The sequence below is a fragment of the Chinchilla lanigera genome, unplaced genomic scaffold (assembly GCF_000276665.1).
Source record: "Chinchilla lanigera isolate Chin_1 unplaced genomic scaffold, ChiLan1.0 scaffold00068, whole genome shotgun sequence".
NCBI lineage: Eukaryota > Metazoa > Chordata > Mammalia > Rodentia > Chinchillidae > Chinchilla > Chinchilla lanigera.
The window spans coordinates 10,396,183-10,417,389 of NW_004955469.1; the positions used below are offsets into that span (position 1 = coordinate 10,396,183).

Genomic DNA, 21,207 nt, shown 5'->3' on the forward strand with positions numbered 1-21,207 from the left:
GTGGAGAGCAATGCTACTTTAGGAGATGTGTTGCCAAGGCAGAAGCCAGTATGACTACCTGGCTGAGGCCCTGTGTTGGTTTCAGACCCCAGTGGTCTTAGCTCTGTCCAACCTGGATGACTGAGTTCAGCCAGACCTGTTCCTCTAAGCATACACAGTGATTTTTCTTTCATTCCTGTCAGGGTGGAAAAATACATGTTTTTTTCCCTTACTGACCTTACTGAGGTGGGAATTTTTCAGGGAAACCAAAGCCCTTCAGAGACCTATGAGCTTGACAAGTTCCTCTGGGAACGTGTGATTTGGGTTCAGTGGTGCCACAAGTGCTTTGATAATTTCTTCTGTAATGCCTTGGGGTACTGTGGAAATAGACACGAATTTCCTTCCCATGTGCCTGGTAGGAAGCAAAAAGTGGGGAGGGGACCCCAGTCCCTCTGCAAGTCAGTGGGAGGGAACTACAGGGCCCTACAGTTCCTTCTGCGTTGTCAGGTGTGGACACTTAATGCTGAGCTTCCAGGCACTCTGACTCTCCAGAACAGTTATCATGCATGACTCACAAATCAAGCTGAAAATGTGGACTCCTGAGTGTTTCATTTATGGGGAAATCCCAGAACACTGAGGCTGAAAGGATCCTAACAATTATCAGTGTCAACCTTTTCTCTGATGTTGAAGCTATAACAACTTTAACTACCAATTACTATATCCTTATCATGTGAGCCAGCATGCTCTGTGTTTGCATGCATTTAACCATGTTTAATAACAATTATAGGAGCCAGGTATTACCAACCTCACCCTGTTGTGAGGGATCTGAGGCATGGAGAGGTTGACCCAACCGAGGGTAGCCAGGCTGTTAACTTCTGCCTCGTGTGATGCTACATGTCCACCATGACCCCCAACCTCTTCTTGGGCTATTCTCGGGACTGAACCCAGGCCTTTATACATGTCAGGCAAAAGCTGTATTGCTGAGTTGCATACCAGTCCTTGGGCAGCCCATTCTTCTATGGCAGCTGCTGCTCTTCTACCAAGGGCCTACTTGTCTCTATTGGTCTAGAGCTGATTTGGGGGTTGCATGGACACGCCACCCCTCCTTGACATAGTGGAGTTCTTCTCTATATGCCTCGCACATAGTGAAGTTCTCATAAACCCATCTCCACTTCTCTTTTCTAGTTTTTCCTGCTGTGTTTAAATATAATACCTATTTATGCCTCACTATGCTCTGTCTGTTTGGGTTCTTCCTCTCCTTTGGACTCAGTATTTTTACCGGGTCAGTGGCACCACCTCACCATGCAAGGGCTATTGCTAATAGCCAGAGATGCCCTCTTCCCATTTCACCTGGATGATCTCTTTTTGTACACACTGGTTGGCAAACTGTGGGCCCTGAGCCAGACCCAGCCTGCTGCCTGATTTTGTATGAGCTGTGAGCTAACAATTATTTTTATATTGTTAAATTTTTTTGCATGTCCACGTCCAGTCATTCCAGCACCATTTGTTAAAAAAGACTCTTTTCTCCGCTGTATTGCCTTCACTTCTTTGTCAAAGATTGGTTGACTATAGTTAGGTGGGTTCCATTTATCTGTTCTCTTTCCAAGACCATACTGTGTTGATCACTGTAGCTTCATGGTAAGTCTAAAATCAGGTGATGTCAGTCTTCCGACTTAGTTGTTCTCTTCCCAGGCTGTGTTGGGCATTCTGGGAATCTTTTGGCTCTCTGTAGAAACTTTACAATCAGTTTGTTGAACTACAAAGGTTTCTGTGTTTTAAATGGTTATAAAAAGAAAAAGTAAAGTATTTTATGAAACCTGAAAATTATATGACATTCAAACTCATCTCCATAAGTAAATTACCTTGTGTACATGTTATTTATGGCTGTTTCACAAGGCAACTGTACAGTTGAATTGTGACAGAGACCAGATGGTTTGTAAAACCTAAAATACTGGCCGTCTGGCCCTTACAGCAAAATTTACTGGCTCTGGTCTAGATCTTGAGCATGTGGCTCATGCTTAGCTTGACCCATGGAGCTAGACATTTTCCAGTCCTCTATCACCATTTGCTAGCTGTGTCATCTTTACAGAGCCACTCGATCTTTCTGGGCTTCACTTTCTTATCTGTAAAGTAGGGAAGATGATATTTATCTCATAAAGTCATGAGGATTCAATGAATTATTTTGTGCAAGTACTTAGAAGACTGCCTGATGCATAGATGCCATATGTAAGTGGTGGCTACCATTTTACCAAAATAGTCTCAAATGTCTGTCATGCTGACTCATTTTTCCCAGTACTTCCAAGTCATGATCATCTTAAAATAATCTGAAAGTCCTCCCTTCAGAGACCCAGCGTGACTCCCAATTGCTCATGGACTGACCAGCATTGTGGACTCCACAGCCTGGCTCTTGTCTGTCTATGCAGGCTCGTCTAACCGGCCCTCCAGTTACAAGCCCTGTGTTCCAGCCCTTTCCAGTGCTCCATGTTGCCCTCTATCTCTGTGCCTTCCCATCAGGGAGCTCCTTCTGCCCAGAAAACTTTCTTCTGGGAATCTCAAAAGGGTCACTGAGTTCGAGATGCAGGTTTCAGCTTTCATTGCATGCATAAGCTCCCACATGGAAATCTGAGTGTGATCTCACAGTGGGCAGGAAATGGAAATATACTGCCTCTCCTCATCTAACTCTAGATGAATTATTTTCAGAGTAACAAAGTAAAGCTGTAGAAGAAGGCTGGGTTGGAAAATAAATCCAGCCTAGTCCCCCAAGTCAGGCTTCCCTTTGGCATTGTTTAATGGATTTGGGGGCTGTAACCAAAAGTGTACGCTCTGGTGAGAGAACCAGGTGTGGAGAAGTTGTAGGAAGGGATCTGAATTGCTTGATCATGTTTGAATCCAGTGTCAGGATCATAGTGAATCATGCAGCTACTGAGACACGTATCAAGCTCATGTAACAAAAGGAAAAATGCTCACAATAACATTTAAAGGAATCTTGCAGAATACAGAATTGCATGCCTGTTGATTACAAAGGAGTGAAAATAATGCCATCATGGTCACAAGGATGAAAAACTAAATAAAATCATGTTTGAACCTGAGAATAGCAGCATTGTGGGTGATATTTTGCTTCTTTCAAAGTGCTTCTGATTTCACTATTTGCATAAACTAAATATTTTATGGGAAAATCCCACTTGTATGCTTAAAATGAGTCCAATTTGTCATATGTACATTGTACTTTAAAAAGCAAACTTAAGTGTTTGCTTTTGGTAAAGTAGAAAGCTTTAAAAGGCTAGACAAAAGTAAGCCAGGACAAGGATCCCATCTCTATGGTCTCCCAAGACCCCCCGATGCAGCCCCTGTCTAGATACTGAGTACAGCTGTGGCTGCTTGGAACCCTGTGATTAGCTCTTCTCCTAAAATCATATCACCTTCAAAGTACTCCGGAATGTGCTGTGCCTTCCCTGTTTTAAGGTGGATTCCCAAACAGCTCTATGTCCAACATTACTTTGGGGTGCATAGGTAGTTTCTGCCCTTGCTAAGGAACCCACAAAGCCATCTGTGGCAAATGCTTATGCATGACATGTGTTATTGCTGACCCTTCCTGACTCACACTTTGGCATTTCAACCTAGGGATTCCTTTCCTAAGAGTTCACATTCATGGAAGCATGATATCCCAAGCTGTAAGAGCTGGAGAAATGGGACTTCAGCTTTCCTTAACACAAAATCAGCCCTGAGCTGGGTACAGGGATAGGATTGGGTGGGAGGGCATGAAGACCACACAGCAGTTAATTCCAGCTAAAACACTTACACTATTTTTGCTTTTTTTTAGGGATCACCCAAATCCATACATCTTCTGGAAAGAACCTGTTGGAAGGCCAGCTATGGCCAGAGGTGAGAGCTTTTCTTGGAGAGAAGTATAGGGGTGTTAGGTTTCCGTCTATGGAGCAAATTTGAGTCTTGGCACAAGTTGGCATGTCCCTTCTTAAGACCTTGAGGGAGTGGGCAAGATGAGCCACTTCCTTGGGGCAGTGGGGCTTCCTGACAGAGCATGACCCTCTCTCCTGGAATTTGGGACTCATCATCCCTGTGCTAAGCAGGCCACTCCCAGAAGTGTCCAGAAAGCATTATAAATGGGCCCTTTATCTCTGAACCTTGAAGCAGATGTGGTACATTATCTGAAGGCAACTGGGTGAGGCCTTCCCAGAGCCTCTATGAGATAAGAGATAAGAGTATATACTGTATCTCTTCATTTACTCAGTAATTCAAGTGGAATTAATGTGTGTCTTTTTGTGGTCATGAGATGTGGTGAACGACTTTATCCACATTTTCCCCTGGTGGAATATTTCCCCTTCTATTCTTGATTTTGGGAGAGAAGAGACAATCTTCCTTCCCAAAGCCTTCCACATTATTCTTAGAAGCTGCCAGAATTCTCATTAGAAGTCCATCTGGGCTCATGACATTCCAATCTCGTGGGGTCAGAAGAGTCTCCTATTTCAAATTTACCTGGTCTTCAGCAACAAATAAGCATAATGCCTCCTATATCTGCTTTGTGTAAATAGTCAGACTAAAAGAGGAAAAGTAGATAGTACAAATGGATGTAGCGTGGAATTGACTTTTTTAGTCTAGTTTACTGTGTCTCTTTTTTATTAATTATCGTAAAATACATGTAATATGAAAGTTTTAAAAAGTTTTTGAGTATAGAATTTAATGGAATTAAGTACATTAACATTGTTGTGGACCTGCCATCACCGTCCATCTTTTTTATCATTCTAAGAATTAATTTTTATTCTCTCTCCCCACCCCACTTTTCTTACGTGCCACCTGCTAAAATCATTGTCAATAGTGCCATGTCCCCTCCTACCAGGGAACTTGTTAGGAGAAGAAATCATGGAAAATTAATGCCTCCAGAATTTGAGCCTAGAACAAATACATGGCCATTTTGACACACTACATGTTCAGAGCTTGCGATGCTTCTTTCCACACAAGGCAGCTAATGTTTTGTTTCAGGTGCAGACTGAGAAGAACTTTCCATTCCTGTGCAACCCAAAGAAGTTAGGACTGAACGTGCCTTCTGAGTCAGGTATGTGCCACTGGCCATAAACAAGAAAGGCCCGGCTTCTACTCTCTGGAGTGGCCAACAGACCCCCTACCCTACTCTTCTTGGATGCTTTAGCTATTCAATTCTCCCTGTGCTTCAACCTCAACCCCTTCCACTACCTCAGTTTCCACCTTCAATCATCTCTATGGTGAGATAGAGCTCAGCGACCTGGTCAGGAGTAAAACCAACATGGCACCATGGTGGTTTTCTTGGGTGGGGCAACCTCGAAGGCTTTGCATCCCTGCGGGTTGAATGTGCTGTGGGCGCTGTGAGCACAAGCTTGATCACTCACATGGCTTCCCTATTTCTGTAATACAGTCACAGTGGCCATGCAAGCCATTTGCCCCTATTACGGGCTAAGCTTGCCTAACACCTGGATGCCATAAATGCTGTTCTTCAGCTGGTCTTTCCTGGCTTTAATCCATGTTAAGAGGCTGACTATGTTTATGACTTTATTTATGTTTGCATTGTACTGACTTGATCAGTTAGCATACTGTTCTTACTCTTTTGTTATATAAGACTTTAGGCTGAGAAATAAGCTTCTTAGGAAATGGCATCTCTATCAGGTTTATATTTAAATGCCCTCATGACATGATTAAGAAGTTTGGTCAGTGCTTTCTAGGGAGGCTTAATTGCTAAAAATTCTGCTCATTCAAGTCAGGGAGACTTTCATAAATACAATTTTCTTACATCTTTCATGGGATGTTTTTGCGTGTTTACAGGCTTTGAGTGTCATTCCCTCACAGTCTTCAAGCTAAACTTAGGGTAACCATGTGGCTTTAATTTTAATGTGTAACCTTCTTACTTACTAATGATGATCCAGAAAGGCAGAGTCATGGGGTAGGGGGAAAGAAGAAGCAGACAGAGGGCCAGGTGAGTGGGGAAAATGGGGGCCATGCATGACCTTCCATAGGACATGTATTTGGAGAGCCCAGGTCCAGGTAGCACTATGGCCCCAGAGCAGAGGGAGGCTCTTTCCAGTATGGTTCCCAGGATCCCCAGTGACTGCATGATCAGCTTCTCATTCCCACACCAACGGATTTGACCTGGCAGCTATGCAAGTGCTATAGGATGTGAGTCTGCTGCACACACCCACCAACACCCTCAGCCTACATCATGGGGATACAGATCTGACCTTGCTGCGTGGGTTCTTGTGTTCACAGTGCACTCTCTGACACCTGCTGACATCAAACTCATAGCAGCCATTGGCACCGTGGAAACTGTGAGTATTTAAAGTAGCTTGGGGAAGGACCTGAGTTTGGTATTGGTAAGACTGACTAAGCTCCTGCTGACCAGGCAGTGTGTTCCATTTGGAGAGAGAGCCTTATATGAGTTGAAGAAATCCTAAAATCCAGACACTTTGAATTTTTATGTTAAAATCAAAATAAAAGCCCACCTTTGCATCAGGGTGGGGAAACCCTTGGAGTTTGTCATTAATAAACTAAATCCATTGATAAATTGTGATTGCACAGAATTTTTAAAACAATCTTTTAAATTTTCCTATTTATAAAAAATTCTTTACCTGCTTTGTAAGTTTAAAAATACATAAATCTTGACATTAAAAATTTATTTAGGGGCTGGGGATTTAGCTCAGCGGCAAAGCGCCTGCCTGGCAAGTGCAAGGTCGTGAGTTTGGTTCCCGGTACTGGAGAAAAACCAAAACCAAAAAAAAAAAAAAAATTTATTTATACTTGTGCTAAATATGCATACATAAAATTTACCATTTTAATGATTTGTAAGGTGGTTCAGGAATACAAAGTATATTCTCATTGTTGTGCAAACAACCTCTGGAACTATTTTTTGTCTTGCAAACTGACTGTGTTTAAAGTTATAGTCAGCCTCTTAACATGGATTAAAACCAGGAAAGACCAGCTCAAGTACAGCATTTTTGGCATCCAGGTATTAGGCAAGCCTAGCCTGTAATAGGGGCAAATGGCTTGCATGGCCACTGTGACTACATTACAGATATAGGGAAGCCATGTGAGTGAGCAAGCTTGTGCTCACAGCGCCCACAACACATTCAACCCACAGAGAGGGAAGATGAAACTTCACCCCTTCAACAGCAACTCTTTGCTTTTCTGGCCTCTGGCAACCACTGTTCCACTTTCTTTTCTATGGGTTGACTACAGCGGGTGCTTCAAGTGAAATCCAACAGTATTTGTCTTCTTGTGACTGGTTTTCTTCACCCACCATAATGCCACAGATGCCAGATTCTTCTTTTTTAAGGTAGAATAATATTTCACTGTATGGCAGCATCACATTTTATTTACCCATTCAACCATCGATGGGCATTAAGGTTGCTTCCACCTTTTTTAGCTATTGTAACTAACGCTGCTTTGAACACGTGCACACAGATATCTCAAGACCCTGCTTTCAATTTTTTAAAAATCATACACCTAGAAGTGGAATTACTAGATGACAGGGTAATTCCATGAGAAATTATTTTTCCTAGTGGCTGTGCCATTTTATACTCAAACCAAAAATATACAGGGTTATAATTTCTCTGTATTCTCAGCAACACTTATTTTCTGGTTTTCGTTTGTTGTTTTAAATAGTAGCCATCCTAATAGTTATGAGGTGACTTATTGTGATTTTTATTTGCATTTCTCTAATGATTAGGGACATTGAGCATTGTTTATAAATTCTAAGTGGTGTATTTTATATAGTCCAGGGAAAGAGAAAGAAAGAGATGGAAAAAGAGGAAAGAAAAGGGTGATCCACCAGAAGAGGTGGGGAGCAGAGGAGAATGTCAGCACCCCCACCAGTCCTCGGTGCCCACATCCCACCAGCCCTGGTCTTGCAAAATTTGACAGTCTGTTGCTCTTTGAAGTCCCAGTGACCTCGGCAGGATGGAATGCTTTCTCACCAGGCCTCAGCTCTGCCCCAGCTGCCCTGTGCCTCCCACACCTGACACTCTCCCCCTTCCCCTGTGTCTACCCCTCATTTCCTTCCTGGAATCTGTCCCCTGTACTTGCTGCAGTTTGCACTCCCTGCAACTACAGCCTCTTCCCCCTAGCCTGGCCTCAACCCGGACATCACGGTAGTGCCAGCTGATCCAACGCCCCAGATGCCCTGGGCCTGTCCCACCTTCTCCTCTCAAATCATTAACCTCTCTGGAACTTGCCTGGGATGCTCAGTCCTGCTAGGGGCAGCTCCGCCATATTTACAAATACCGCCTCTGCTTGAGCACTGGGTGAATCTGCTTAGACCCAGAACCTCCTGTGCTCATTGAGCAACTGTGGCCAGCGTGAAGTGGGGATGTGGGTGTAGCAGGGAGAAGGGTGACAAGGTACCAGCGTGTGAAGGTGGGGACTTCATGTTAGGAGATGGCCTTGGGCAGGTGGCGTCTGGCAGCCAGAGCTTCCCCATCCATGCTCTGTTTTTTCTCTACCTATGCGACCAGCTGTGTGTTGATGGGGGAGGGCCAGGCTCACCTCTGAACAAGGAGAAGGGGAGAGGGAGGTTGATGAGGAAAGGGTTCACATGTCCTGGGTAGCAGGGTGGCTTTGCTGAGCCTGGGTATCTCCTCATATGACACTGACATTCTGGGGCCTGAGGATGTGACCTGCTTAATGGAAGACTTGGATTTTTCTACCTTGGGCAGGCCTTGGGCGGGGGAATCTCCACCTAGACAGATTTATAAAGTCAAACCCCTCAGGGTGTTCCACCCTTCCAAACCAGCTTGGAGAGAGTGTGCCTACTCGTGAATGATTCAGGCCTGACAGCTCCAGACTGTCACTCACTCCCCTTGGCCCTGGGTGAGCCTGGGGGCTGCAGTGGGATGAAGCTCAGTCAGGGCGCTCTCCAGCCCAGCGTCATTATCTGTCCACTGCTGGGCAGCTTGACCTTCAGGATCAAACCTGAAAGCACAGCTCCTGGGGGCCTTCTTCCTGGCTGTCCTGAGAGATGCATGTGAACCTATAGCGTTTGCATGCTTAAAAGAACAATCAGGAAAAAGTAATGGAATACAGTAAATTTAAAAAGAATAAGTCTGTAACGCTTGACGCTTCTGCTTTGCATTCCTGGAGTTCTGTATAACCATGGGGCATCACTCATTTGGGACAATAACCACCACTATTTTAATTGCTATAGGCTCCCCTTTTTTTCTTAAAGAACTTTAAAAATTAGACAGGGAAGTATTCATAAAATTTATTTTCAAATAACAAAGGACCCAGTCACATCTTAGTTCTCTTCCTTACCCCCCCACTCCAGTATATAGCAATACATAGGGACATAGGTGACATATGAAACCTAAATAGGATCACACTGCAATATCCTATCTGTGCATTGTTTTCCTTGAGTCTCATAGACGCTTCCATGCTAGGAAATGAGAGATTACAATCCACTCTATCAAATTCCCTAGAGCCTGTGTGTTACTTGGCTCTGTGTCCCTGATGCTGCAAGGCAGGCATTCACTGAATGAGGACAGAGGAGAGACGATGGCTGCCAGGCAGGGCGGAGGGAAGTGGGGGGAGGTGGGTGTTGGCAGGGTTTGTCCAGCCATCCTTTTCCGGCGCTTTCCACTGCACCCTCGCCCCATTCCTGCTCCTGTCCCTTTCCCTCTTGTACTTTGTCCCATCCTTCTTCTCCCCACTTTCTTCACTACTACCTTTTCTTTGGGGAAAAGCTCTGCTGTCCACCAACTAATTATCTGAGGAAGCAAATTGGTGGTCTTAAAACAGTGTCTTTTTTTTTTTTTTTTGTAGTACAGGGGATTGAACTCAGGGCCTTTGCACTGAGCTAGATCCCCAGTCCATTTTACTTTTTGAGATAGGTCTTGCCAACTCACTAAATTTCCCAGGCTGGGCTTGAGCTCATGATCCTCCTGCTTCAGCCTCCCAGAGTGCTTGGGGTGACAGGGGTGCACCAACATTTCTGGCTCACATGGTGTCTCTAATTGAATCAGCTGCCAGCACGGGAATTGGGATATTTAAAATAAATGCCTGTGTTTCCAGTTTTTCTTGAAAAGTGAGATCTGGCAGTCAGGGATCCCCATACCTCTGGCTGCTACAGCCCCAGGCTTGGGGACAGCACCCCTCTGGTTGGACACAGGTTGGCTGTCTTGCTAGAGTCTACAAGGTCTTCTCCCCTCTCTACCTAACCTGTCTGTGCTTACAATCCTCAATTTTCATCTTAGTGTAGTTTTGGTTTAATTTGTCATCCTTCCCTCAGATAGTGACCTTCCTAAGTCCCTCTTACTGAAGATCAAAGAACCTCGTGCCCTGGGAGAGGAATTTCATGGTCAGCCTGCCCTCCCTGGAGAGCTCCAGAGCTGTAATCAGTCCTACAGGACCAGTCCTATGACCCAGCCCTCACTTGAGAGGGTGGGTAGGAGAGCTGCTGTGCTCTTTGAAGTTCTGCAGTAGGTGGGGTGTAGACAGAAAAGGTCTCACTCTTACCACCACACCTAACATCCTGCCTTCTAGGAATTTTGAGAGACTGTGTGTCAGAAACTGAAAATAAGGGGCTGGAGATTTAGCTCAGTGGCACAGGGCCTGCCTGGCAGGCGCAAGGTCATGAGTTCAATTCCTGGTACCGGAAAAAAACCAAAACAAAAAAGAAACTGAAAATAATACTGCTAACAATAGCTAATATTCACTAAACCCTTTCTGTCTCAAACACAATTCTAAGTATCCCTAAGAACTTGCAAATGGACTGAACTGCCCCCACCCCCCGGGAGGGGGTGGGGTTATCATGGTTCACCTGTGGCCCTTCGAGTAGAACTTCTCCAACAGGGAGTGTCTGTGTTACCCAAGGGTGAAACCAGAAACTTATTTTGTTCATTGTTTCTCATTTACTGCTTTCTTTAAAATTAAAAAAAAAAAGAAAAAAAGAAAATACTTTTTCAACAGATATTCACGTGTGCTGACAACCTGTTCTAGGTCTAAGAAATATAGTCAAGTTCAGAATGTGAAAGTCTCCACCCTTGAGGCACTTATGTTCTAGCTGAGGGAGATGGCAATACACAAAGTCAGCTTCAGATTATGAGGGGGAGTGGTCACCACAAAGCAGTCTCTGATTCTCTGCAGAATGCTAATATGACTTTATGATGCATTCAAATCAGAGCTCTGAGGAGAATACTCTGCTCGGAGGGCTGGCAGAGACGCTGCTGGGGCGGCGGCTGTGTGTCCTTCCAGCAAAGTGAACACGCTCTGCTGCCTCCCCTGGATGGCTTGCTAACACCGAGTGTCTTTTCCAGCCTCCAGACCCTGGGGTGGTCAACCTGGACACGAGCGAAAGGTACCTCTCCTGGGACAGAGCGAGCAGGAAGGAGCCTGAGGCACCTCTGATCAACTATGTTACTTGATTGGTGGGGGAAATCAAGGGCCAGAGAGTTAAGGCCCTGCTCCAGGCTCCTTAGGGTCAGGGGACTGGGCAGGGACGAGAACCAGCCTCTGACTGCCCAGCCCAGACTCTCAGGGCCTGTGCATCCCAGTGGCTCCACTGTAGGAACCAGATAGGGGAGAGGGAAAGGGGAAAGGGTGGAATCCTGCAGAGTTTGGACTGAGTCACTTTACACTGGGGTCATCACCCTCTTCGGCCTTTGGGTCATGCCAGGGAGGAGGGTGAGAGTCCCACCAGGAAAGGGTGCTGGCCGGTGACAAGGGCAGTCTGACACTCACAGGCTCCCCTCTGCTTGCAGGACTGAGAAAGAACCACAGCAGTGCACGGGAGTGATGGCAGGTGAGTCCTGGCTTTCATGGTTAGATTCTAGATTGTCCTCATCCCTCCCAACATAGCAGCAACTTCCCTAATAAAGAAGAGAGACTGTACCTCCTACTTTGTCACCAGGGCCTGGGGCAAAGGGAAGGCATTTTGAGAGGACAGATATGGGACCTAGGCCATGGAAAGTCACACACCCTGAACGGAAGGCACGAGAAATGTGTCCAAAGGTCTCTGGACAAGGAGAAGCCAGGAAGCATTAAGACTGAAGGATGTAGAAGAGGGTGCTGGGGACAGGCTAGGCCAGGGTGGCTGCAATTCCTGCTCCCCCAGGAGCCCAGGGCTGGCTTTGGGTCAGTTCAGCTGGGAAAAGGTCCTGGTTTGTTCCTCCTGTCCAAGGGGAGGGTCTCGACCTAATTTTCAGTCTGTTTCATTTCCTATATCCCTCGTTTGTGATATAAATACAAGGCCATGTTCCCGGCTCCTTAGAGGCACTTGTGTTCAGGAAAATGAAATGAAGGAAACAAAAGCTAACTGTAGTCTCACTATTTAGAGGTAATTATGCCCTGGTGATCCTGGGCAGCTTGCTAGGTTTGTGTTTTAGTCTTCCAGTATTTAAGTATAATTATACTCTCTGTATCCTGGGCTTTTTAAATTTGCTAATATCAGAGGTCCCTTTTGACAATATCAAGTAATCCTAAAACCCCCAAGTTCCTTAACATTAGCCAAGTTAGCCTGGTGGGAAGTTAGCGCCTGCTACTCCTGAATCATGAACAAGCGAAGCCACCTTTTCTTGGAGGATCAAAGAGAGAAGCTGGGATCCGGGATCCGAATGCTCTGCTGAGCCAATGCTGGTGGAGGAAGGGATACAGGAGGTAGCTGGTGCCCTGGAAGCCAGCCAGCAATTTACATTAAAGGGCCTGGGAGCCTCAGGCTCCAGGGAAGGACGGGATGGATGGGATACTGGGCCTCCTTCAGAACTGGTGATCCAGCGGGAGGTGTGGGGCTTGCTGCTCAGCTCACCTGGGACCTGATAGACAGGTGAGGGAATTTTGGTGGCCACAGAGGTAGGCAGGTCCCCTGGGGAAGAGTCTAGGGTTCCAAAAGAAGAGGCCCACTGACGCGGAGGCTGTCACAGCTGTGCCTAGGCCTAGCCTTGTTTACCTTTGAAGGGCAGGGCGAGAGAACTGAAGGAACTGAAGTGGTGTATTTGGGGATGTCTGGGAAGATGAGGTATAGTTAGCCCTTAAAACCACAGATGCAGCTGCTGTTGAAGCTGATTTCTCATTTTGTCTCCACTTTCCCCCTCCCTCACTCTCTACTAAATTTTGATTGCTTTTTATTTTCAGTACTGCGGGTTAGAAGGCAATTCTCTTTCAAAGACTTATCGCTAGATATTTGTGTTGTGACACTGGTCCATACAGACTATCTTCATGTGAGCGGGGAAGTGTTCCTCATGCACGCACATACACTGTCCCTGTGATCTTCAATTTGGCTCAGAGTCTGTGTGGCATGGGCTCCTTCTGCAAGCTGTTGGGGCAGGGCATAGCGAAAATGAAGCTGTTAATCTGGGTGAAGGAAAGGGTGACCTCCATATCCCACATGAGTTAGGTGGCTGCCCAAAGTCACAAAGCCAAGCAACCGGTCTCCTGACTTCCAGCCCGGCTCTCCCACACCCCTCCCTGCTGGTTTCCCACAGAGTCAGCTCCTCTTGCAGGGAGGCCCTCCCCAGCCCACACTGGGAGCTGCTACTGTAAAGCCCTAGGCGCTCCTGGATGGGGACAAAAGGAGAGGGAGACCGGGAGAGCCAGAGAGCCGGTAGGTGGAGGCACCTCCTCTCCGTGACACTCTCCCTCTCTCCTCTCTCCTCTCTAGGGAGTATGACACGACTGCTCCTGACAGCACTATTTTTAGCAGTGCTCTGGCTGTCAGCTCTGGGACGTGTTCTCTGTGTGTTCCCCAGAGTTTTCCCACCCCGTTGTCACTCTCTGGAGGAAGGATGGGAACTGGAGGGCAGCCCAGACAGTTAAAAGCCTTGCCATCCAAGCGCTGTGGTTCAAATCCTAGCAAGCTCCAGTAGCTGGTGATCCTGGGCAGCTTGCTGGGTTTCTCTGCCTTAGTTTTCCCCTTCACTAAACTGGAAATTGTGTTGCCTTGAGTTTTTCTTTTATTTTTACTAAGGATTAAATGATGGAACACAGGGAAACATTTAGCACTGGGCCTGGCCTCCACCACACAGGTGCTCAGTCTTGGCTCCAAACACTTCCAGGGCCAGGGGTGACCTCAACCCCAGGGCAGGGTGCAAAGGCCGTGCTTTGAAAAGGGGCAGTAACCTTGACACCTCTTCCTAGAGAGAAGCAGTCTTTAGAGGTGACTGCCAGGTGTTAAGACCAAGGCTCAGACCAGCTCTCTCTTTAGTCCTTTCAGACATCATCAGCCACTTCAATCCTTCTGTTCTGACGTCCACGTGCCCTCCTGGGAAGAGCGCTGCTCCCCACTTTGGTGTTGAGTAAGCTCCCTTTCTGTCTGTCTATAGGGTTGTGTGTTTCCCCTGGTCTTGGGCAAACAGGTGGTAGGATTTCAGGGGTTGGCAAAGTCAAGGAGGCATCAAAGAAGAGGGGGATAATAAAAGAGCTTGCTGCCTAAGGTTTATGGAAGATTAAATGAGTTATTAAGTCAAAGCTGAAATGCCTCCCCTGTGTTGTTTTAAAAATCAGGCTCAGATACTAGCACCTCAGCTGGGGTAAGAGGTGAGCTTCCAGACTGTGGACAATTTTGTTTTCCTGATTTTTCTTTCTGCTCCCCTCCCCCTGCACAGAGACTTATGGATTCAGGCTGAAGAACTGGTGAGAAGCTTGAAGGAGAATTCGGTAAGAGTCCATGGAACTCCGGCATGGTTGGCTGCCCACGGCTGCTGCAGGGCAGTCAGACCAGACACACAGAGTGGTGATGGTCCTGGCATCATCTTGCCATGAACACGACACCTAGCATGGGCTGGGCTCCTCGAAAGCATCCTTTCCGCTGTGGCTATCTGAAGATCACTAGAAGAAAAGACTAACCAACTCTTCTGTTCAGAATGGTTTGCTTGTGCTACTGCTGAAATTTGGCAGATGGGGCAAATGACTTCCCACATAGGGCAGTGGTTGTGTTCCAGAGAGAGGCTGGTTTCACACTGGCTGTATTTCCCACCATTCTGTGTGATGCTGGGTCAGGCACTTAACCTTCTAAGACTTAGTTTCCCTACTTATGGATGTAACCAAAGAGCTTGCTGCATAAGGTTTATGGAAGATTAAATGAGTTATTGAACATGCCCGGTGCAGACTCAGGGCTCAGTAAAATTCTGTAGCTGTCATTGTCATTGAGGTGGGGATTGCTGACATTACCATATTAATTTTAGCTCTTGGGATAGAGGCCTCCATAACATATACTATGCTGGACACCTTATCATCCACTCTCCCGACATATGCTCTTTGCCCAATTACTTACATAAGTTGGTGATAAGCATTTCCCAGTCCTTTGTGCTGCCTCTATGGGCAAGTGTCAAATCAAGGCAGGCCTTGCACCAAGCTGGTTCTAATTGACCACCGTGCCTGCAGCTTTGGACCCAAGGGAAGCTGCTGTCTCAGTCAGGCATGCGGACATCAAAGGGTCAGGAATTAAAGTGGAGGTCATTCCAAGCTACACAGGGACAGCAGCCCATGTGAAAGCTGTGCCATGAAGGCTTGGTTTCCCCCAACAGGAGAATTCCAGAATTTCTATGATAATAGATTATAGTTGTTCTGCAAATAGCTGGGAGGTCCTGAATCAAACCCCAAAATATTACAGATGAGGAAACTAAAGTTCCAAGAAGTCATGTGACTGGTCCGATATCACACTGCTAGATAGAGCTAAAATCTAAAGTGCTTGATTCATAGTGCAGTGTTCCTTGACCACAAGGTGCTGCCTCAGGAGAACAGATAAGAGTTTGTTTTTCCTTATACAAGGAACACATACTCATTACAGAAAAATTAGAAAATACAGATAAACAAAAAAAATTAAGAATCATCTTTAAAAATAATAGCCAGTGATAATTATTGTTAATAACTTGGTACATAGTCCTTCCTGTGTTTTTGCTCAGTATATAAATAGTATATACTTTATAAAACAGGGATGTTACTTGATGTAGATACTTTTTATAGCCTATTTTTCTCAATATACTATTTCCAATGACAATAATTACATTTTCCAGCACGATTTTAGTAATCACATAATGTTTCACCTTATGAATGTGCCATAATTTACACAGTAATTGCCTATTTTAGACATGTTGTTTCTAGCTTTTCGTTCTTATGAACAAGGCGTCATTATAGCTAAATATTTTATGTATCCTTTTTTCCTTAAAATAAATTTTGGGAAATAGAACTATTGGATTCAAAGGTATGCCCTTCAGAGTATTTTATATTTTGCCAAATTGCCTTCTAAGAGTTATACTACTTTAGACTCCCACCATTTACTTTTTCTGATTAAAAAACCATAAATATAGTTATGATGGGAGTGGGTGTATGAGACTGAAAGGAGTGGAAAGAAAGATGTTCTCTTGGCTTAAAGTCTTACTACTATTTCTTTTTCATGTGATTTCTTTGTAGCAACTTGATTTTCAACATGACTGGAAACTCATCAATGTGTTCTTCAGTAATACAAGCCTGTGTTACCTCTGTCCCTCTGCGCACAAGGTAAAGCATAGGTCGGAGACTGAGGGGTCACAGATGCTGGGGTCGGGGAGAATGAACTACACCTGTCTTGTCCGTCTCTGCCAGGCTGGGGCCAAGACCACCTATTTCAGAATTATAGCAGATGGATGGTGAGTGAGTGAATGGCTACTCAAGGAAACTCACATGGGCATGTGTTCTGCATTTGCTCTTTTTTCTCCAGGTTTTATTGTAGTATAATATATCCATAACATAAAATTGACCCTCTTAACCTTTTTTGAATGAACAGTTTGGTGGTATTAAATACATTCATAATTACGTCCATAAGCATCGCAAGGTACAGATTTTTTTTTTTAACCATCTCTCAAATCAGGAAAAGGAAATTAAGATACAGATAAGGAGAGTCAATGGTTGTTCTGCAATTGAGGAAAATTGACCTCCTACTTGCTCAAAAATGATTTTGCCCCCTTGCTTCTGAATCAGTGTAAATAGTGATTTCAGGAGATAAAGAAGGATTATCTGTTGGCACCCTTGGCCTGTGAACTCTAGTTGTAATGGGAAAGCTGCTGCTGACCTAAGGTCAACTGTAGATGGTGGTTTCTAGGCTCCTGGGCTTTCCTGGAAACAGGCTGCGAGACATGTGGCTTCACTTATTATTATTCACGTAAGTGGCTGTCTAGGGACTAAAGTCTTTTTTTGAAGATCACCCAGGTTCTGATCAGTTGAAAGTGTGAGGGGTAGCTGAGAAGCCTAGGCTTTGGTGACATAAATGGCAGACACACTCTTTCCAGGAATCTAGTGCCTGATTGCCACCAAGCTGTCCCTGCTGCTTATGAGAGCACCATGGCCTGCCCACTGTCCTCTCAGCCACTCTCCCAGGGCCTCTGCCAGGCCACAGCGCAGGCAGGCGCAGAGCCTCTTGAAGTATTATTCTCCCCATCTCCAGGCCCCTCTCCTGCCTCCTCCTTGCCTCCCTCCAAATGCCGTGTGCTTGCACTAACACCTCTGGCCACCATAAGAACGCCCCTTCCCTTGAGGGATGGGGCCCCTGGGAGAAGGCTGATGGAAATCCTTCTTCCCGAGGAGGAACATTCCCTCAGTTTTCCTGGGTGTGTAGCACACAGATAATGGAGTTTCAGTGTTTCAGATCACCCTCAGTTGTTGCCAGTGCCAAGTAAAATTAACATGCCCTTCTTCTCCTCTGCTACTCCCCTCTTCTGGTTATACATCTAAAAGAGTCATTTTATGCATAGCAACCTTAATTCATAAGTTTATGCATTCATGTATTGAAATATGCAAATTAGCATTTTGGCATCGCTGCATTCCTTTGTATATCCATTCATCCATTTTTCCATCTACACGTTATTGTATTCATGTATAGATTTACCGTCTTCTTACACGCAGATGCATGCTATTGTATTTGTGATGAGTTTGTTCATGCTAGAGTTTGTTTTTTTAACATGACTGTGTTTTTGCAGATGCTTAGATTCATTCATGATCCTTCTGCACACCCTAACTTGCAGTCAAGCATTCCCACATGAATTCTCGCATTCTTTAATCTATCCCTTCAAACCTTCCTGTAGACATGATATATTCCTTTGTACATTCATTCCATTTATGCATTATTTGCTTTTATTTTTAGTTCCACAAACAATAGACAAATGCTTTTAAAAAAGACTGAATCGTTAGAGTTGAAGCTAAAATTTACTTCAGTTACCACCCTAATCCTATGCTTTTCTTCCCAGCCCCCTTTTCTAAATTTTAATATTCTTTATTTTATTTACATGTATTAAGTTCAGTGTGATATTTCTGTACATGCGTACAGTGTGCATTGATTAAATTCCCAACCCCACACCCCACCCCTGCAACGCTTCCCAATCCCTAGTAATCACTATTTTACTTTCAGGTCAACTTTTAAATTTTTTCACATATAGGAGAGAACAAGCTGTACTTGTCTTTCTGTCTGGCTTATTTTACACAATGTCCTCATTTCCATCTATTTTGCTACAAATGGCAGGATTTAATTCTTCTTATGACAGAATAATACTCCATTGTGTGTGTATATATGTATATACACGCCACATTTCTTTAGCCATTCATTGTTGATAGGCATCTAGGTAGATTCCATATCTTTGCTCTTGTGAATAGTGCTATAGTCAACATGGGTCTGCAAGTATCTCTCTGGTATGCAATTTCATTTCTTTTAGATGTGTAACCAGAAGTGAGATAGCTGGATCATGCAATATTTCTGTTTTTAGGTGTTTGACGAACCTTCATTCTGTTCTCCATAGTGGTTATATTAGTTTATATTTCCATCGACAGTATTTAGGAGTTTCTTTCATTTGTTTTGATTATAGCCATTTTAACTGGGATGAGATGATATCTCATTATAGTTTTGATTTGCACTTCTCTGAGGGCTCGTGGTTTTGAGCATTTTTCATGTACTTGTTGGCTATTTGTGTTTCTTTATTCCAAACTTTTTTAAAAACATATCTGTGCACCTTAGAATTTTCATGCATGTGTATGGATATGAGATTTAGCATAAATACATTATACTTTGTAAATTTTTTGTTAACCAAGTATTTTTGAGAGCTAGTCATGTTAATAACACAGGAATTGAATTTATTCCTGCTACTTGAATACAGCGTACTCTATTGTGTAAATTTACATTTTCCTTAACCATTACCTTATTGAGGCCATTTAGGTATTTTTAATTTCACTATTATAAGCAATTCTACAACAAGCAAACTTGTTCACTTACTTAAACATGTGAAAGTATTTTCTAGATATGGTGATTTTCAAACTGTGGATTGGAATTGAATTAGTTACTTTCCTCATTGCTGTGCCAAAATACTCTATAGCCACAATTTAGGAAGGAAAGGTTTATTTTAGCTAGTGGGCTGGCTCCAAGGGAGGGCAGCATGGCAGAGGGGCATGGCGGAAGGGAGCTGCTCACAGCATGGCAGACAGGCAGCAGAGAGAATCTGGAAGGGAAACAGACCCTTCTGGGTCACGCCGGTAGTGACCCACCTTTTCCAACTAGGCCCCACCTCCTAGGCAGCAAGTCAGTGATATTGCCTTCCTAATCCAGTCACCTTTCACAAACCCTGTCTAGGAGTGATGAGGCTCTCAGGGGACATCTAGATATAAACTGTAACAAGAATATATCCATGAGTCAAAAAAAAAAAAATCAATTTAAAGGACTGCAAGGAAGAAATAGAATGGAGAAAACTATAAAATATTCTAGTCTATTTCATCTAGTAAAGCAACTATTGGTTCATGAGAGTTTTGCTTCATTTCCATATGGATATGTGTACTGGATTGGGCTGGGAAGTGTATCTCGTACTGTGAGTCCTTGTCAAAATAGTTCGAAGACGAGTGCCCAGAGTAAATTTTAAGCATGGAATCAGCAGTGCTCAGATATATACTCCAAGTTGTAATAGAGTCTGCCTAATTGCCCTCCAAAGTAGCTCAGCTCATTTACATTCCCACCACTGAATGTCTAAGGGTGCCTCTCCCTAGAGCAGTTCCAACACTTGCTATCACACAGGATGGTTTTTGTTAATATGTGAGATTCCTTCAAGATCTCCCATGTTGATACATAAGGGTTGAGTTTATTCACACATAGAACCTCACACTTCTAATTGGTTGCAAACATATGATAAAAGTAACTGTGCCTCGCTCCTGATTTCTGAGCCGTGAGCCACTGACTTGTTCTCCATTAATTTAGCTCACTACAGCAGCGCTCCTCCCCCACCCGCCTCAGCCAAACCACACTCACTGACTCGTCTTCCCAGCAGCATCCCTGGGCCTGGCTCTCTAGCCTCTTTCTGTGGTAGAGTTGCACATCCTCAGCTGAGTTCTTACTGTGAGATTTTATATTCCTCCAAGCATATCTCTCATACCATCACTCCTTCAGTAGTTGTCAAAATGTCCACAGGAGGTGCCTCTGGGGGCAAAGTCTGAATAGGTGGGCTTCTGGCCCCAGAGCTGATGTCATAGAGCAGCTTTTTCTGGCTCTGGTTCAGCATTTCCTGAAGGTTCATATAAGAAAAAGGGTTTTACCATTAAGAAGAAGTGTTAAACTACTGCCTGGCACTAGGACTGGGAATTCTCTTCCCCTGAGAATTTGGGCTCCTTTAGGGAAGAAAAGACAAGGGCTTGTAACCCCATTCATTCTTTAAGGGTTGCTTAGGACCAAAGTCATGAGAGAGTGAAATCAAGAAATGTTCATTAGTCAATAGCAATGTTTCAACCCATAGGTAGATAATGACTAGGCGCATAGCAGTGACACTAATGCTTTCAGGGTCCACAAGCTTATATAGTGTTCCCTAGTTAACATCTAGTTTTATCAGTGAATAAGATAAAGATAAGAAGAGGAAAAAAGCCAATGGCATGGCAGGAAAACACGGACATTTATTTATTGCCGGTGCCACTGGAAACAGGTATCAGCACTTTTGGGTTTTTCTCCGGTACCGGGAACCGAACTCACGACCTTGCGCTTGCCAGGCAGGCGCTTTTGCCGCTGAGCTAAATCCCCAGCGCCTGGTATCAGCACTTTTGAACAAGCACTGGCACTATGAGTCAGGAATTCTAAAACTGTTCTTATCTTTTAACCTAGCAATCATCTTCCTTGGAACACATCCCAAGTAAATAATTTATTAGTCTTAACTTTTAGAATAACTTTGTTTATTAATGAAAGCAGCTGGGCGTGGTGGTGCACGCCTGTAACCCCGGCACTCGGGAGGCTGAGGCAAGAGAATTATTGCAAGTTTGAGACCAGCCTGG

General features: G+C 44.5%; 1 protein-coding gene across 9 annotated transcripts in view; it reads left to right on the forward strand.

Annotated features, from left to right (window-relative positions):
* The window catches only part of Plb1 (phospholipase B1), a 140,618-nt gene that overhangs the window by 25,537 nt on the left and 93,874 nt on the right, over nucleotides 1-21,207 (forward strand). For all 9 annotated transcript variants that reach the window (XM_013522646.1, XM_005400530.2, XM_013522647.1 and 6 more), the window contains 8 exons: nucleotides 3,800-3,861; nucleotides 4,978-5,050; nucleotides 6,232-6,290; nucleotides 11,268-11,308; nucleotides 11,712-11,752; nucleotides 14,150-14,240; nucleotides 14,550-14,601; nucleotides 16,357-16,443. In XM_013522646.1, the coding sequence (XP_013378100.1) occupies nucleotides 3,800-3,861; nucleotides 4,978-5,050; nucleotides 6,232-6,290; nucleotides 11,268-11,308; nucleotides 11,712-11,752; nucleotides 14,150-14,240; nucleotides 14,550-14,601; nucleotides 16,357-16,443 (506 nt within the window). The remainder of the gene's footprint in view (nucleotides 1-3,799; nucleotides 3,862-4,977; nucleotides 5,051-6,231; nucleotides 6,291-11,267; nucleotides 11,309-11,711; nucleotides 11,753-14,149; nucleotides 14,241-14,549; nucleotides 14,602-16,356; nucleotides 16,444-21,207) is intronic.